Raw genomic sequence first — 13,086 nt, forward strand, 5'->3', positions numbered from 1 at the left:
TGAAACAAGAGCATGTGCCCCTTGCTCTACCTGAGTCCACTACAGATGTTTCCTAGCAGACAAGCTACACCAAGAAATGAAAATAAATAGGGGCCTAACATTTTAATAAATTGAACTAATTTGGTGGGAAATTTTCTTTTTTTCATATAAATTATGGAGGCCTCAAAAATTCTCACAAAGATGGCCTCTTCGTAATGTCAGCATATGGTAATAATCAGGTTAAAAATTTAATTTTTATATTTAAAATATGTCTGTAAATGGAGACTGAGAGAAATGGTCAATATACAGGAAGAATGAAAACTGCCTCCTGACTTATATTTCTATACCCTAAAATATTCAAGATGTGGTTGTGTATGGCCATAGTCATATTTTATTCCAAAAATAAGATCCAAAGATTTTAATATTAAAACCTATTTTAAAAGTAAAAAAACAAATGAGTTTATATGTCTAAACACTACGTTTTATTAATAGTATCTTGCAGAGAACAAGTGCTCGATAAATATTTATTTAATAACCAACTGGAAGGCTAAATGAATGATTACAAAAAAGTGTGTCTGAAGTATAAAAACCAGAGCCTAAAAATAAATTCTATTTTTTTTTAAAGATTTTATTTATTCATTCGACAGAGATAGAGACAGCCAGGGAGAGAGGGAACACAAGCAGGGGGAGTGGGAGAGGAAGAAGCAGGATCATAGCAGAGGAGCCTGATGTGGGGCTCGATCCCATAACGCCAGGATCACGCCGTGAGCCGAAGGCAGATGCTTAACCGCTATGCCACCCAGGCGCCCCAATAAATTCTATTTTTTAAAATACCTCCAGTGATTGTCTTCATTTACTTGGAACAAATTGGTAAATTAAATTATGAAAGAATGTATACTATTTAGATTTTAATTTAAACCAATAGACTAGAAATTATGATTCTTAGAGTCTGAACAAATTCTATAGCATGTATTAGACACTCTTAAAGACAGGAAGCTTATTATTCAAGTATAGAAGCTGTGGCTTATTTTCCCATATCCTCAGTATAATTTACTTAAATTTTGTGTGTGCCACCATAGACTCAAGACAGACTTCAGCGTGTGAATTACTAATTGCTTTGCTAGTAAAGCTTTTCGTTATTGGCCCAAAGGAGCTGAATAGCATTCAGAATTGCTCAGACTTCTCAAATGGTTCAATAAAATACTGCTTTTTAAGCAACATAGAGCATAGTTTGGTGTGCATGGTTACTTCTCTCTAATGATTTTTATAAAAAGATTGTGGAGGTGTAAGTTGTAACTTGGCGCAGATATTCTGCTGAAACATCTTATTCCCATTTTTAAGGGTCAGATCAAAACAGCTTTACTTTCTTTAGTAACATTTTTGACTACTGATTAAACCCCATATACAAACAAGACTTCAAATAAGATTTACAAGGCCTAAAGGATGGCTCACTTACTTCAGATATATCGGATTCCATAAAGTCAAGGATGACAAAAGTTTAGGATGCCTTTGTTAGAAATCGAATAGTGAGGCTAGTTCATTTGTGCATTTATTCATTCAACATTTATTAAGTGTTTAGCTACACTCCGGGCACCAGGTTTGGTGCTGACTGCAAAGAGGACCTTTAGAAATTGCCAGCTTAGCAGGAGAGGCAGGATTGGAACCTACCCAGTGGTTTATGATAGAGGTGTGTACAAAGGAACCCACCAGAGAAGGCTTCCCAGAGGAGGAAGTTTTCACAGATAAGGAGAGATTTTTTTTTTTTTTAAGAAGGAAAAGAGAAGGAGTATGTAGAGAGAACAGTCTGTGCAAAGGTATGGCAATGGGAAGGAGCCTGCCATGTTTGGGGAACGGTGAGCATTCCCACTGTGCTGCAGCCATTGGGTGCAGAGACAGATTGCAAGAGCAGAAATTAGAGAGGCAAACTGGGGTCAGATACTGAAGAGAGGGGCATGGCTTATTACAAAATTGACATTTAATCTCATAGGCGAGACAAAGGGAGCCATTGAAAGGGCATTGATGATAGAAGAACACATGATTTATGTGTTAGAAACCTATGTCTATAAAATAGTTTAAGGTATAAATTGGAGGGCACAGAGGCTGAGGGCTGGGACCCTTTTGCAATTCTCTAGGCTAGAGATGGGGTAAGCTTGAACTGTGGTAGTGAAAATGTAGACAGAGATGTATTGAAGATAGGATCAAAGATTTCATGACAACCTGCATATAGAGAGTGGCTCTGGGGTTTCTGGCGTGGCTATATGCATAGATAGGATGAGAAACATAGGGGGACTACTGTTTGGGGAGAAGATAAGTCATGTTGCGGACATTTATATTTGAGATGCCGGGTGGACAGTGGAGATGTCTGGCAAGTAGTTGGAAATGTACGTGTATATTCCAGAAGATCACTGAAGGCTCGAGGTCCTGGGACTCATCGACACATGGGGTGACAACTGAGGCAATTCTCAGGGTGAGTGTGGAAAATGAAAAGAGAGCTGAGAATGGAGCATGGTGACACCCACATTTAAGAAGAAAAGCAATGTAGGACAAGGAGCCAACAAGAGATTGGATAGGAGTCATCAGAGACAGGAGGTGAATGGGTGAGACTCCAGTAAGAACGTATCACAGCAAGAGAGTTTTAGGAGAACTTCAAGAAGAAGGGTATTGCCAGCAGTGACAGGCAAAAATGAAAAGAGTCTGGGATCATTAAGAGGTGAAGGGAGAGCTGCTTCATCTCAAGAAAGTAGAGATAATTTGGGGGACAGTGGGAGTAAAGTTGCCTGAGTTGATGCCAGGTGGCTGTATTTTCTCTGTGAAACAGGAGTTAAGGTCACTTCAGGAAGGTAGAGGAAGTAGGTCAGGGGCTTGAGAAGAGAAGGAAGTCTGGCATCGTTGTTCAGGACAGGGAAGAGGAGGCAATCAGAGTGGATGAGATCCCGACTCCAAGTTTCTAACCATGTTATCTGGGGAGGTGTCATCTGTGGGCATTCCTGTCCTGCTGGTATTCAGATTGATGGCAAATCTGGGGGGAAACTCACTGACATTTCCCTTGTGTCTCTATATTTTCTCTCTTACAGTCAGGACAAGACGGGTCATCCCAGCGACCTACACCCACCCGCATTCCTATGTCAAAAGGTATGAAAGCAGGAAAGCCAGTAGTGGCAGCCCCAGGAGCAGGAAATCTGACCAAATTCGAGCCTCGAGCTGAGACTCAGTCTATGAAAATAGAGCTGAAGAAATCTGCAGCCAGCAGCACTACCTCTCTTGGAGGGGGGAAGGGCTGAGGGCAGTGGCTGAGGGGGTATGTCGTGCAGATGCTACTGCTGCCGTGAACATGGACCTTCGTCTGTTTGTGCCAACTCTTGTCGTGCACTAACTTCAGTTTTAAATATCTTGTTTATAAAATAATCCACTAATAGCCATGTGTCTTTCCTAGTTTGTAAATTTATTTTGATGCTAGAGAAAAGAACTAACCAGCAGAACTACTGCTTGCTGGGTGCTTTGTTGAGGATGCGGGGCCTGAGGCAGGGCTGACTTCTACCCCCATTTTTGCTTCTAGAAAGTAGGCCCATCAGTTAACCCGCCTGAGCCCCGGTCTCTTTGTCAGTAAGATATGGGGGCTGGATCTCATCCTCTCCAAAGCCGGATCCCATATTTCCTAATTGTAAATCAAATTTAATAGGCCTTGTTCCACAATAATTGATTTTTCAGAAATTCTATTACGAAATAGGAAATAGTTTAACAATTGTCATTTGCCTCTATTAAATCCCGAATTTGCTTCGTGTGCTGGAAAAAACATCTCCTAGCTATTACAGGGCCTGGACCTTTAAAGTTTTGCAAAAACAAAAGCCTCTGGGATGATTTCAGGAAATAATTTGAATGTGAAATAAAATGGAAATGAAATATGGAATCCTAAAAACAGAGTTTTACTTATTTGTGTGTGTCTGTGTGTATTATAGAGGTTTTGGCCATCTCCAAAACAATCCCAGAATTTTATAGACAATAATTTTAGAACCACTAATGTCAAACTCATGCTCTATTCAAGTGTGCCATTGATTTAAATTGTAGAACTGTTTGAATAGAGCTGCCAAATGTCCCTTCTATCCATTACAACCTCGACAGAGGTTGTAATGGATAGAAAATAGAAGAAAGTAATTGTGCTACATTAATGCCAAGAAAAAAAAATGACATCATGCATAGCTTAATTGAATTCAAATATTTTCCTCAGTTGAATGTGGACTTTACTTGCAAATATAGAACCAGTTCATGATTGTGTGTGTGTGTGTGTGTGTGTGTGTGTGTGTGTGTGTGTGGTGTGGTGAAGTGAATTACTATTCCTGTCAGTTTTACTTATATTGGTATCATTTTCATTAATTTCAAGCATGTTTTAATAAGCATGAAACTGTGAATGCAAAATGCCAGGTGTCTTTGTGAGATTAACCATGTTATTGAAGTGGACATCGTGCTTCCTGGTCAAATAACCACAAATGAGCTCAAGGCTAATAACCCGCAGCTTAGCTTCTGAGATCTCAAGTAGGCAGCACCTTTGTCAAAATTTTTAAGCCAATCGAGTGAACTTTATAAAAATACAATAACTACAAAGTTACAGGTTGTTATTTTCCTTCTGAATTGTGAGGGTTCCAAAATTATTTGGATAGTCCCTGCTTTTGATATTTGGGGAAAGATAGTTGTTGTTGTTGTTTAAAAGATATATGATTAGATTTTATCATCAAATCATCAAGCTTCATGATAAAGAGGCTCTTCTCTGAGTTCTTTCCACACCGGATTTCCTATCCATCGTAGAACTTGGACTTGAGTTGTATACGATGGTGATGGATGCCTCGCAGAATTCATATTCTTTTTAATCAGGTCTCTATTGCCTACAGCTCATCGGTTCTCAGCATATGTATTAAAAGATGTTGAATCACCAGAGGAGACATGCCATATTAATGGGATTTCAAGGTAGAAGGAGAGAGACTGAGAAAAAAGATTTTCTAAAATGTGATTTTTAACAAGTTTAAATAAGAGATCTTTCCATTTCCAATACAGACTTGTCTATTTTTAAAAGGAAAATTTCCCCTTTTGTAAAGTACACATCCATTTCGTGGAAAAAACAAGGACATTCACTGTTTTTCAGATCCCTCCTTGGCATTTAGAGTATTTGGTGTGACTGTGGTATAACATTACTGTATGTGAACAAACGGCGTTAAAAGAACGAGACACTGTGTTCCTTTGACTTTACCTGTCATTCTCCGGTGACTTTTATCATCACCTATTGTCACCGCTGCTGCCTTTTGCTGTTCCCTGCTCACACCATGCTTATGTCATTCCTGCCTGGAAGTCCCTACCATCTGCAGGGAGAGTGCTCCGAGGGGCTGAACAGTGCGTGTACAGGATGTTTATACATCTGGATGCTGGAAGAGAGCCACTTGCAGAGTACAACTGCTAAGAAAACTTGGCAGAACAACACATATTCACTTTTCAGAAATGGTAAAGAGCAGTAATGGCAGTTTTTCTTTGTAATTTTAGAACCAACTCTACGTTTATTGGATAGCTTTGTTTTAAACCACATATTAGAAATGAAATCCACCGGGGATAGGAAGTGGAGGATTAAATGCATTCCCATGCCAGCTTCTATTTGTGAGGATAACGTTTTCACGATGCCGCTTACTGTGCTTTTATAAGAGTGAATGGGATTAAGAGGTTAGAGTGTTTGGCCTGTCTTGGAACACAGTATTGGGTAGCAAAAGGGCTCACCAAGGCTGCTGTGTACAGCTGCTGCTTAAGTCCCACCCATTTCCATAGATTTCAATGGATGGCTCCCCATGGGGACCGCAGGGTGCAATCTGCACAGCTACAGAGGAAGCCCTGGGCTTCCCCTCCAGAGAAGGATTTTCATGGGTTGACTATTTCAGCACACTGTGGTGGTGGCCATTTAGCATGCATGGTACGAGACATGTTCCTGCATGGGACATGACCCCAAGGGTATTTATCATTTCTTGAAAATGACCTTCCTGTCTAGGTCACTTGCTTAAACAGAGTCCTTCAGTTTCTATTGGCATTTTTATTACATTTTCAGCGAGGGCAAGTGAATGGGTGGCAACCGGACTCTAGAGATGTTAGTGTATTCATTAAGGGTAGGTCTTACTAGATGTCTTACTTGAACGTCTTCAAGAAAGAAGTGAAGGAATGGCTTTGATGTGTACTGTGAGAAGAGTGTAGCTTCAGGGAAATGAAAACATGTCCAAGAAGATATAAGATGTACAAAGATTTGAATTTCCCATTCCCTCATAGACTTGGAACACCGAGGGAAGCATGAGACTTTCCTGATCAGAAAAGTGCCAGGGATATTAGATAAGAAGAACGCACTTATGTGGGAGGCTGGAGGGCAGAGAAAAGGAAGAGGTAACAAGATGGGCACAGAGGGGGCTTCCCGGCAAACGGGCACATACAATTCCAAAATTTCCCCAACCCAGATGAAGTTCAGTGTTTCCCCTCCTACCTCCTCCTCCAGGGTCTCATGATTGGTTATGTCCTCATCCTCAGCTGTTTCAATTTCTCCTTTTTATCTGCTACTTGCACACAGGATATAAATATGCTCTGGACTCTTCCATTTGAGCACAATTCCTCCCTCAGCCATGCAGTCCTCTTTAGTTGCTGCCCGGTTAAGCCACAGACAGAACACTCGACATTTTTTGCCTCCACTTCCACATTTCCATTTATTCTTTAACTTACTTTTTAAATTTTTATTAAAGTCATTCATATGTGAAGTTAAACTATCAGCCAGCACTAAAAGAAAATGAAAACAGCTGTTCCTGATCTCACCCCTCTTTTCCCTCAGTCTGACTCCCTGGAGAAAATCATTCCTAACCCTTAGCTGTTTCTTCTGGTATTTGTCTACATGTTTCTAAATAATATACTTATTTATCAATCATTATGTTTTTTTAAATGATTTTATTTATTTATTTGAGACAGAGAGAGAGAGAGAGGGAGAGCACAGGGGGAAGGGTGGAGGGAGAGGGAGAAGCAGACTCCCCGCTGAGCAGGGAGCCTGACCCAGGGCTCTGTCCACAGGGCTCAATCCCAGGACCCTAAGATCATGACCTGAGCCAAAGGCAGACAATTAACCGAAGGAGTCACCCAGGGACCCCTTTCCTTTATGTTTTTATGGTTGGGGATGTAGCACTCTTGTATGTCCCTTCTTTCCCCTTTCCCCATCCTCCCAGTATGATTACAACACAAATTTTTTGATAAATCATCAGTCAGCATTTAGATGTTTATATATGTATATGTTTACACTGAAAATTTAAATATTGTTCCCTGTTGGGGTGCCTGGCTGGCTCAGTTGGTGGAACTCATGACTCTTGATCTTGGGGTTGTGGGTTCAAGGCCATGTTTTGTGTTGAGATTACTTTAAAATCTTAAAGAAAAAAATATTGTTCCTGCTGAGCCAAATAGTATACTATGTTTGTGTTCCCTTCCTCTTACCACTTTTTAAACCTTCAATAGAAGAATTATTTTAATTTTTCATCTGCTTGGTTTTCTATGTTTCTATCTTTATTTTTTCCAAATGCCCCAATAGATCTGCCAAACACCTATCAGTAATTTTTCCAAACACTTAAACATGTCAGTTTCATATTTTTACCTGGAGGCTTTCCTAGTTCAACCCCTTAGTTTCCTACATTAGCCCTCTGCTTCCCTACTTAGTCTGGACTGGTCATGCTCTAGGTCAAGTCAGGCTCTTGTCCTATTGTTCTTTTGCCTAAGTTGAATCCTCTGTTTCCTGGATTTCTTCTTCTACTTCTTTTGCTTACATGCCTGTCTGTATATCTATCTATCTATCTTTTAAAGTACACTTGACCCCTGAATAACATGGGACTGATGGTGCTGACCCCCAGTAACTTTTTACTCCCCCAAAGCTTAACTACCAATAGCCTGCAGTTGACTGGAAGCCTTACCAATTGCATAAATAGTCAATTAACAAATACTTAATATGTTACATGTATTATATACTGTATTCTTACAGGAAAGTAAGCTAGAGACAAGAAAATAATAAGAAAATCACAAGAAGATAAAGTACATTTATAGTACTATACTGTATTTATTGAAAAAAAATCCATATATAAGTGGACCTGCACAGTTCAAACTTATGTTGATGAAGGGTCAACTATATATCTTCCAGTAGTTTCTAAAGAAAAAAATCCTTTGGTAACTTTCTTGGTGTGGGCTACATGAACTCTGGGAATAGATCAAGGGAAGTGAGATGGAGAATCTTACAGTAAGGGGCGCAAACATTTTTATTCCCCTGCATTCATTCTCTGCTGCCCATCCATATGCTTAGGTCTAGAATTGCTTAGGTCAGTTTGTTTTGTTTTGTTTTGTTTCCTGGAAAAATAAACCCTGGGTCTCTGGTAAGGGTGACTAAGACATCTAATCTTTTTTGGTTTTCTTTTGACCTCTCTGACCGCTCCACCTGGGTTTCCCTTGGTGACTCCTTATTTTATGCATACAATCTAAGGGTCACTGTTCCCCTCATCTCTGCCAGTTACCTACACTACATGCTCCTTCTGGTTATTTTATGTACTCCCATGGCTTCAATTATCTCCCATATATTGATGGCTACCAACCCTCTATCTCCAAATGCATATCCAACTTTGTGCTGTATATCTTCAACTTAACTTGTCTAAAAGCAATTCTCAACACCTCCTCCAACCCTTGTCAAGTCTCCTCCTACTACTACTATTCTGCGTCTCAGCAGGGGTATCCTGATCCACCCAATCACCCAAGCAAGAAGCCTGGTAGCCATTCTCCTCCTCCCTCACCCGTCAAGTTGACTCATCGAGCAAGTCTCATAGTCTAACCCCCGAACGCCTCTATCAGCTGAACCCACAACTCCATTTCCCTTGCTACTGCCTGAGTTGGGGTTTTAATTACTTCTCATCTGGATTACTCAATATGCCCCTTAACTGGTCTCATAATCTCTAGCCTCAAAACTCTCAGATTCATTTTTCATTTTGTTTTCCGAAGTTCAAGTTGATCATATCACTCCTCTATTTGAAAACCCTCCAAAGGTTCATTACCTACAGAACACAGCACCAACTCCTCCATACGGCCCTTGAGGCTCTCTGTGACTGGGCTCTCTCCCTCCCTGCTCTTTGAGCATCCCCCCTCTTCCCTTTTCCTTGCGTGGATTCCTGCCCCCCAGGCGGACTGAATGGCGTGCATACCAGGCCAGGCCACATTTCCTTTACTTGTTCACTTTGTCCCTTCTTCCTACTTTTCCTTCTGGTGGTTGTGTCTGTCTCTGTTCAAAATTTCTTTTAAAAACTTTGCCTCTACTAGAGATACAAGCCATTATTTCAGAATCTAACCTGGGGTTTAAAGCCTGTCTGCTGCTGTAAAAAACTTGGCACTTACTGTAGAGAAAGAAAACCAGAAGTTGAAAGATGGCTGGAGAAGAGAGAGGTGTTCTCACTCCTTGCTTCCTCCCTTTGTCTGCAACACAAACCTGTGAGAATGATGTGGAGGGTCCTGACAAATCATGCTTGGGAACATGGAAATAAAGAGATGGTAAAATTAGAGGAAATTCACGTACCGCCATTCTGAATAGTGTAAGTTACATCTTTTCCTTCAAAGGCACCATAGGCCCATAATGGGTGCAGAACAGCCAGGGGTCCTGGACTGGTGGTTGTCATCTCTGAAGCCATAGCACATGTGGAGAAGTAGGGGGAACTGAGAGCTTTCTGTGACATACAAACATACTTATGAATTGTTGTTTCCTCACCCTAACTCCCCCAGAGGAACATGAAAGACACTTCTGGAAAGAGAAAATTTCAAGTGATTTGTCACGCTCTTCAAGGTCATGAAGGACCTTCTAAAATAGGTCAGGGGGTGCCTGAGTGGCTTAGTCAGTTAAATGTCTGTCTCCTGTTTTGGGTCAAGTTGTGATCTCAGGGTCATGGGATCAAGCCCTGCATTGGGCTCCATGCTCAGTGTGGAGTCTGCTTGAGATTCTCTCTCTCTGCACCCCCCCCCCACACTGCTCACACGTACTCTCTATCTCTCTTTCAAATAAATAAAATCTTGCAAAAAAAAAAAAAGGTCAGGAGAGGCTCTTGTTTTAAAAAACCAAACACCACCACCAATAAGCAGGATTCAGATTTAGGATAGATATTAAGGTGATATCCAGAGAAAGTGGATTGCTGAACAATGGACTAGATACCTGAGCTAGAACTGGAAACCAGGAGACCAGAGTAAGGTTGTGTGATCTTTGGCAAATTGCCTTACTTTGGCTTATGGTTTAGCATTTAGCTATAACCTTTTATGATTCTGGCATTCCTCCTTATAGTCATAATATGCTAGGCTTCACTATTTAGCAAGCAACTTAAAGCATTCTACTATAACACTTTTCCTAAGAACTAGTAAATAATTGCTTATCTGGTAAATGTAGTTTTGACCTTTCTATGTGTGCTATTGTCATGTATGTATGATGGTCAGAATTGCAAAATCAAGGGCTGGTAACAGCTGAACCAGACTTTTAGAGGTCAAGAAGATAAGTATCTCTATTATTAAAGATGAAAACAAAACCAAGACCAAGAACAAAAAAAAACCCCAAAAAACAAAAAACCCCAAGGCTTAGAGATGTCTAACCATCTTACTAATGATGATGCCAGGTTTCAGTACATTATTCATTATTTCATGTGATGAAATGACTGCAGGTGAGCAAAGTATGTATTCATATATAGACTAAAATGCCCACACTCACTGGGCCAAAATAACACTGCCAAAGGATTTTGAGATATTAAGATATGTACATAGAAACTATATGTGTCTAAGTTTTCATAACGGTACTTTGAGGAATATTGTTGTTCTTATCTAAAAAGACAAGGCCCTTCCCAACTTTCACATACAATGTTATTTTCCATGTGATTCTGTGGCCAGCCATAGACTGAGATCAACCCTAGGTATTTAACATCTGTGTCCAAAAGGATGGAACCTAGGCATTTTCCACCATTGAGTTCCTACTTACAGTTAATGTTGTATGTGGGATAATTAGTTCCGATTTGCTTGTATCTGAAAACAGTAAACTATTTGACAGATAAGGATTAGCTTGCCTAAAAAAGAAGTTACTAGTCATAACTGATTATTGGTAATTCCTGCAACCTGGAGAGGTAAGGGGATGATTTGGGCTGATGATGGAGTGGGAAATGTTTTGGAAGGAAGCAAATAAACTATTAGAAGGTTGAGAAACCCCAAGAGAGTGTATATCATCTGGCTCAAAAGTTTCCTGAAGCAAATGACAGAACTGATTAGCGGAAGTATTTTTAATTAGCTGAGCTGAATCCAAAAGAGGGAATACAAGTCCAAGTCAACAGAGGAAGTTTATTGGACTTCCTATTTAAAACAGATGTTTTATCAGGACTCTGATTAATTTCTGAATGTGATAATAACAGGACTGAATACTAAAGCAGTTTATTAAAATGAGAACCTTAGAAGTAAACAATATCTAGGCGTTCCTACTTCTTTCTAAAAGGTCTAGGACATTTTTGCAGGTGAGTAAATCACTCTGTGGACAACATATTAAAGCTGGGGTTTAGTAGCTGGTGGAGAGGAAGAATAGCACAGCCCTAAGCCTGTGCACAGCCTTTCAGGCAGAGCCCATAGGGAGTAGGGAGCCGTGGAACACGGGAAGCAGGTCACAAGCCAGCCAAACTGATGCAAAATCCAAGAGGAAATGTTTTCTGTAGTAATTTGGTATGCAGTTTCCTGTGGATGAAGCAGCCCTCCCTCGTGGAGGCAAAGTCCTACTATAAATTGAACTTCTTAGTCTTTGGTGTGTGAACTTAAAGGCTGTCTATTAAAGTGATCTTGTCTCATTTACTAGAATAGATTTTTTTAAATTCAGAGCTCAAGGGTCCCCTCGCAGAGAGTTTGGCAAAGTATAAATATATGTCTTGCTTGGGAGGAAGACGCTGACTTTCCAGGGAGTATATCTTTCCTACTCCACAGCCAGGGAGCCCTCCTGGGAGGAATCAGACTCAAAATTTGTTGCCATGTTGCCACACTCTAGCACTTGAGAGTCTCCCCCAAATTTCTCCCCAAATCCCAGCTTGCATATACAACTTTGGATCTCAAGTCATCTGGCTGGCCAGTAGTTTTGGGTTACCACCCAAAGAGGATGAATAGTAAGGTCAGAAGTCAAGTATAATTAGGAATTGATAATATGTTAAATTTCCTTTCTGTGGACCATTATCTAATAGCTGGTGTACAAAAGAATGAATTCATATTATTGTGAAACGTCATTTCACAATAATATCATAATCACAAATAACGTATTAATGTGTTACCCAAAGTTTCTTAAGGAGAAAACATCAAGATAACACTTGAGAGGAACATACAGAGGAAAGTGTAAGTACTTTTGGTAAACTGTTAATTTCAAAAATACATAAAAATCCAATGTCCCTGTGTGTGTGTATGCTGATTAAGATTTAGATGTTTTTTTCCTTTTTCCAATTAGGAAGAAGGAAATGATGTTCTTAAATATTTATACATCAGAGGGCCCTAAATTTAAGTGCTTTGCTATTTTGAGTTTGCTGATAGAGGTGTAAATTAACTATGGCCTTTGGTCTCACCCTTCCTGTCATATACTCTACAAATTACTAATGTCAGAAAAATGGTAACTGCAAAAAGAGAAAAGTTATTCCAGAATTATACCTGATTTTACTCAGGTTACTTTAGAGGCCCCAAATGACCTATATTTGGGTCTTGTTCTGAGATAAAATGAAGACAGAGCAAGAAATGGAATACGATTTGCTCACTGACTTTGTAACTTCAGTAAAATTTATAACATTATTTTATTGTATTAAACCATAAAGAAAAGCCAGGGAGAAACTTGGAAACTCTGCCCTTTTTAAAAAAACTTAACTAATGGCATAATCCCTGAAGCTTTTTTTTTTTTTTTTGCCAGCAACCAAGGACTCTGTATGTATCAGATAGTTTTGCTGTGTAATGAGTCACCTCAAAATCTAACGGCTTAAAGCAACATTTTTATCTCTCACAATTTTGTGTATTGGCAGTGTGATTTTTTTTCTCAGTGTACAGATTGGGGAA

At 39.9% G+C, this 13,086-nt stretch overlaps 1 protein-coding gene across 5 annotated transcripts in view; it reads left to right on the forward strand.

Annotated features, from left to right (window-relative positions):
* FILIP1 (filamin A interacting protein 1) overlaps positions 1-13,086 on the forward strand; it is a 203,374-nt gene that overhangs the window by 183,555 nt on the left and 6,733 nt on the right. For 2 of the 5 annotated variants that reach the window (XR_015722245.1, XM_045803857.2), the window contains exon 6: positions 3,054-3,111. The exons of 1 other annotated variant lie outside the window; for it this stretch is intronic. Coding sequence is in view for 3 of the 4 variants with exons in the window: in XM_045803857.2 (XP_045659813.2) it covers positions 3,054-3,111 (58 nt within the window). In the remaining variant the exon portion in view is untranslated. Of the gene's footprint in view, positions 1-3,053; positions 3,278-13,086 lie in introns of all 5 variants that reach the window. 2 more of the 5 variants (XM_087856943.1, XM_087856945.1) reach the window with 1 other exon arrangement.

Source organism: Ursus americanus, chromosome 29 (assembly GCF_024610735.1).
Source record: "Ursus americanus isolate L20-20 chromosome 29, mUrsAme1.1.p, whole genome shotgun sequence".
Taxonomy (NCBI): Eukaryota; Metazoa; Chordata; class Mammalia; order Carnivora; family Ursidae; genus Ursus; species Ursus americanus.